The sequence below is a fragment of the Podarcis bocagei genome, assembly GCF_964188305.1.
Source record: "Podarcis bocagei genome assembly, chromosome: 7".
Lineage (NCBI taxonomy): Eukaryota > Metazoa > Chordata > Lepidosauria > Squamata > Lacertidae > Podarcis > Podarcis bocagei.
In genome coordinates this window covers 51,307,908-51,313,907 of record NC_138132.1, presented here as the reverse complement: position 1 = coordinate 51,313,907, position 6,000 = coordinate 51,307,908, and the positions used below count along the sequence as shown (strand labels likewise).

The window sequence follows — 6,000 nt, the reverse complement described above, 5'->3', positions numbered from 1 at the left end:
GCTACAGAGAGACAGGTCTTGCTCTGTGCTGGGGCTCCCCTGGAAACCTAAGGGGAAAGCAATATCTATGGCAGTGTTAATGCTGTGAGCCCCACCATCCTATGCTCAGGTTATATACATGGGTTAATAAAACCATATATCCTAAAGACACCACAGTCTCCACTGACCCTCATTCCCCAGAAAATGAACACTGGGTAAGTGCTTGGAACCTGCAGAGTCTCTCACTGCTCAGGGATTGCAGTGGTGTGTAACAATATTCTTACCATTGCCCCCTCCACAAGCACTTTGTCCTTCATCTGCCTGTTTGCCATCTGTAAACAGTGTGGATGGATACTGAACAAACAACACTATCTTTAAAAAGAAGCAAAAGAAAAGTAAGGTATGCAAATCACTAAAGCATCACACCGGACTCTGCAGAAGAATGTCCTGTGCAAGGCAGGGAATTTATTTGGGCCATTTCTATATGCAAAACTCACAGGCAGCAGCTAGTGAGTCCAGCCTCTCCACCAAAAATTAGAACCAATGAAGAATCCAGCTGTGGGATGGTTGAAATTTAACTATCTGTTTGGCTCCCCCCCCCACCACCACCACCAAATGGGTGTGCCCCTGGGTGATCAGAATAGTTCATAAACAGAACTGGGTTTATTCAAGTCCGATCACTCATAGCATATTATTCCAACTTTGCGTTGGGAGAGCACTCGTTCCTCTGGCTATATAGACCCTGCAGGAGGCCTTGGTGCTGGTCCAAAATGGTCTTTCTGACCAACCTGAAGGTAACGAACATGACACATTTCAGCAAGCAGCTGACAACTCTCTGGGGGCAGCACCAGCATCTGATACCAGCCAGGGCATGCAGCTTGGCCACTTGTACTTATAAAAACAGATACGCTTCATGTAAGTATCTATATTTGTTATCCTTCTTGTTAGAAGTGCATCGCTGGCACCTGTGTGAGGATGAGGCAACACATAGAAGAAACTGTGAGGGTGAAACCCATTTATGAAAGTTAAGGAAAATGGTGGCCATTATTTCAGATGAGAAAGAACCCAGAGGGATTTTTATACTGTGATTGAAACAGGGGGAAAGAAATATAATTTTATAAGAGGGGGGAATAAAGGAGAAATTGAATATTCACTGCCAATGTTCAGTGGACTTTCCTCCTTGCCAGCTGCATAGGAATAAAATGTCACCCTTTACGAGTTTGCTGGTACATTTGAGTTAGTAATTATTCTACAAATTGTGAGTTTGGTGAAAGCAGCAGCTGTAATGGTTATATTATATGAAAATGAATGTAAGTCATTAGCTATCTAATAGGAGCCAAACTGAATAGGAAAAAGTTTTCATTCTTGCCAGTCAGCCTGAATGCCAATGCATACTGAGCTTCTACAAAATATCAGAGAGGAGGAAAATGCTAGTGTCGTGTTGCAAATAGAGAACTGTTTGCATTTTAACAAGAGCTAGGTTGAAACTGCCTCTGGAGCAGAAGCTCTCTGCAGGGCTACATTTCTCAAAATGGGTGCTGGGGATGAAGCTGCCTAGAAAATACACAGAAAAACCTGTCCCGCAATTCTAAATGTGCAAGTGCAGGCTGTGGTTGATTGGTGGAGCAAAAATGCATTCTGTGCATGCTCAGAGTAATTGCCATCTTTACAATTAGCCCACCCATTCTGCAGCTTTCTTAACTAGATTTTGTACTGGTTCGGATGAAGCCTGACTGCAGGTGAATAATTTTTCCCCAGACTCAGCTTTCCATCTTTAAAATGGGGGTGTGCACAACCCACCTCATAAGATTTATTATGAAAATGAGGGAGCTAATTACTTATGAAGAATTTTGCTCCATAATAAATGACTACTTTTTGAAGAAGGATTAGGCGTGCAAAGTAATTGGTGTGTTTGTTCTAGAGAATGAGAGATGGTGTAATACCACATTCTTGCTGATACTTGGGCAATGTCACACTTTCTCTAAATGTCCATCCTTGTGTTCCTCTAGATTAATTCGTGTTTTTTGACAAGTGGCAGGAAAAGTTATCCTTAATGTTTCTGTAGTGTTCCTTGCTGAAATCCCCAATGTGGAATCTTCAGAAAACATGCTTGGTGCCCAGCAAGGTCACCTTTATTTCTTTCTTTTAATGTAATGGGTATTTTGTGATGCCCACAACTGTTTCCTATATCTCCAAATGTGCCCAAGAAGGTGGAGAGCAAAAACCCTTTGCCATTCATTGCCTGTCTAGCATTTCAAGAAGCCAGTGACATGGAATGATATTCAGATGTATACATTATTGTAAATCCTCTAATAATTAATATCCTTGAACTTGGAACTCTATCCCATGCTACTGTGGAGATTATTAAGAATGATTCATTCAAGTTTGTATAAAATTTGCTGGTGCATTGTTCACTTAAGGAACCAAGCCAACAAACTTTGGGGTGTTTTCTGACCAGTGTATGCAAGGTTTTCTTTAAAAGAGTTTAAATGGACAGGTTTGTTTTTCAGGAAAAACTGAAACACAGAACAAAGCAGAACTAAATCCATTCAGAACAATGTCAATTGATAAAGTGGAACTAATTGCACTAATGATTCACATTAAGAAAAACACATTTCTTGGCAGCACAAAAGCCAAAAGAAGCTGGGTGAATGATCCACAAATATATATATATATATATACAAAATCCAGTCAGGCAGCACCTTCACAAAATAGTAAATGAACTTTTAAGCTTTTGGATACAAATCAGGGAGGACATTTTTCAGTTTAGGGGCAAAATAGTGAAAATAAGTTTGAGGCATTTTTGTTGGTCCTAACAAAGGTAATGCTGACTGTGGGGTTTGGAATGTTGCCTAAAAAAGATTAATCTGCTAAAACTACTTTTGAATAGAAAACAAGATCAAGGTTTTTAAGGACTCCTGCAACTTAAGGAGCAAAATATACAATTTCTAACCATAAAAGGCACAGAATTTCAGAATTTCTGTGCTATTCTCCATCATTCCAGCCTCCCCCCACTGAGGCACAATTATTGCCAGATCTTTTTAACGCTAAAGCAAATCCGCAGGAAATTTTGAGTCATTTATTCCCATCTTAGTACATGGTATGACTCAGAAGTGTGTCTGTAACAGGGAGTTTCCCCTTTCTGGCCTTTCAAAATGTTTTCTGAAACCAATGCTATCAGCCTAAAAAAACTCACTTTCCATGCCCTGCTCTCAGCGCCAGAGTTTTATTCAAGAAGAACAGGTTATTATGTGATATATACAGTATATAGCTAGCTATAATGATGATTAAAAGCAACACATCTTCTCATTTTTTCAGCCTGATCCTTTGCATGCTTACTCAGAACTATATTTCAGTGATTTCAATTAAATTTACTCCCAAATGAGCGTTCTTAGGTGTGTAGGCTCATTGACATGACAACCTTTATCCAGTGGCGTAGCGTGGGGGGTGCAGGGGGGCCCGGCCGCACCGGGCGCAACATCTGGGGGTTAGGGTTAGGGGGCGCAAATCCACGGGTTAGGGGGCGCAAATTACTTGCCTTGCCCCGGGTGCTGACAACCCACGCTACGCCACTGCCTTTATCTTGATCACTTTCACAAGGCCCTGTAAGTCACTATTCCACTCCTGTTTTATAGGTGAGGAACTGAGGAGGCTGGTCCATCAGGGTGGGGGTTGCTAAGTGGGTATTTTGTTTCTGTTGTGAATACACTTGACAGAGTCAAATTTATTTGTGTGAACTAATAGGGGCCCCCAAGTGGACTGCACACAGGCAGTGGCGTAGCGGGGGGGTGTGCAGGGGGGGCCGGCCGCACCAGGCGCAACATCTGGAGGTTAGGGTTAGGGGGCGCAAATCCACGGGTTAGGGGGCGCAAATCCACGGGTTAGGGGGCGCAAATTACTTGCCTTGCCCCGGGTGCTGACAACCCACGCTACGCCACTGCACACAGGGTACCACAGATCATAAAGCCACCACTGGTGGTCTGACTCACTGTATGTTCCAAACATAAAAGAGTAAAAAAAGTAGAGCAGCACCCATGGTGCAAAGGCCTCCTGAAATAAATCCATTTGAACCTGATGCCTGAAATTTTCACTCTCAGGTCCATCCAGCCCTGTATTCCCTTTCCCATAGCATCCAAGGCAGATAATTCCCTACACCCACATGACCTAGATTTTCTCTGAGCACCCTCCAAAGACCAGCATGTCCAATGCAGGCCACATTTACACTAATCCAAGAAGTTTGACTTGATCCACCCCTTGTTGTCTTTTCCAACCTGGTGCTCTCTAGATGGTTTGGATTTTTGTCCATTTTCTCCCAATACTTCAGCCTAACAAGCAGCTTAGCCAGATCCGCAATATATCACCCCCACTTTCAGAACAATTTGTTCCTGCATCCTCCCCACCTGGCACTTCTATTTCAAGCACATTTTGGGCAGGAGAAAACAACTTTGCCCTCCCTGTCTTCAGGCAACCAAGTGACAGTCAGATGCCTCCAGGCAGACAATGTGATTATTGTCCCCACCCATCTCTGTTGTTTGTTATCCTAAGTCAGCCTTCCCCAGCACAGAGCCCTCCAGATGTTTTGGACTAGAACTCCCATCAGTCCCAGCCATTGCAGCCATATGATGCTGGGACTGATGAGAGCTGTAAAGGTAAAGGGACCCCTGACCATTAGGTCCAGTCGTGACCAACTCTGGGGTTGCAGCGCTCATCTCGCTTTATTGGCCAAGGGAGCCAGCGTACAGCTTCCAAGTCATGTGGCCAGCATGACTAAGCCGCTTCTGGCGAACCAGAGCAGCGCACGGAAACACCGTTCCTATTTATCTACTTGCACTCTGATGTGCTTTCGAACTGCTAGGTTGGCAGGAGCAGGGACCGAGCAACGGGAGCTCACCCCGTTGCGGGGATTTGAACCGCCGACCTTCTGATCGGCAAGCCCTAGGCTCTGTGGTTTAACCCACAGCGCCACCCGCGTCCCTGTTGATAGGAGCTGTAGTACATAGTATATGAAGAGGACACCAGGCTGCCAAAGGCTGTCCTTAGCCACACCTGGGTCTGTTGGACCTAATAAAAGAGGCACTGAGATAATGGGAATACAAAAGGTCACCAAGCACTGTTGATGTGCTGGATGTTGTCGTGGTTCCCGGAAGGTATGTCAATCCCTTCTCAGTTCCACTGTCTGGAGGTCACACAATGTTAATAGGAACTTTAAAGCATTTTTTTAAAAACGCACCTGCTTTTCAGCTAAAAAAGGGCCTCCAGAGTGGTTTCCAGATGTCAGTGATAAGACAGTCCCTGCCCTCAGGCTTACAATCTAAAAGACATGAGACAAAAAGAAAAGGATTTGGCAAGGGCGCAGAGGAGGGCAAAGGCAAACTTGGTGCTTGAAGATGGGGGTAGAGTGTGACTTGTTTTGCAAATGGGTGTTCAGATCTCCTGTATCACATCATTACATCACTTGGATATCAGCTGTGCTTGGATGTAAAAAGGCCCTGTAGAAACTGCCCTTCATACCACCCCTATCTATGCTGAGTGGGGTCAGGAATGGCATCAGCCCTGAGTCATCCTACATGCAGCTTCTGAATTCATATGTTTATGTCCTCTCTCCTCTTTCATATTTCACAGGCAATGCTGCATAACAAGTTTCAGACACAGTCCAGTGCACCTTCAGATAGGGATTTTTTTTGCAGGGTGAGGGGTGAAAATACCTTCTGTATTTATTCTTTGTTGAGGCCTGAAAGGGATTAAAGCCTTAGTCAACTGAAGCTGGCAATTTCCTGGTTCGAAAGAGTGACATCCTCCCAAACAGAACTCTGCCAAGCAAACAGATTATGCCGATTATGGCGAGATGCGTCTCAGCGAGAAAATGTGCTTATTGTTCTTTGTACAGCGCACCTAGCGCCTTCCTGGCCTTCACAGGCAAAAAGAGAAAGGTCCTTGCCCGCAAGGAGTTTATGTATTGAATAACATAATTTGGGGTGGGTGAACTATAGTATCTTTGCCCTACTATAGATGAGTCCCTGT

General features: G+C 44.2%; 1 protein-coding gene across 1 annotated transcript in view; it reads left to right on the top strand.

Annotated features, from left to right (window-relative positions):
- Positions 1-649: 649 nt before the first annotated feature.
- CA5A (carbonic anhydrase 5A) overlaps positions 650-6,000 on the top strand; it is a 29,890-nt gene continuing 24,539 nt past the window's right edge. Inside the window, exon 1 of the mRNA XM_081202609.1 lies at positions 650-894. Coding sequence (XP_081058735.1) covers positions 750-894 — 145 coding nt within the window. The 5' untranslated portion in view covers positions 650-749. The remainder of the gene's footprint in view (positions 895-6,000) is intronic.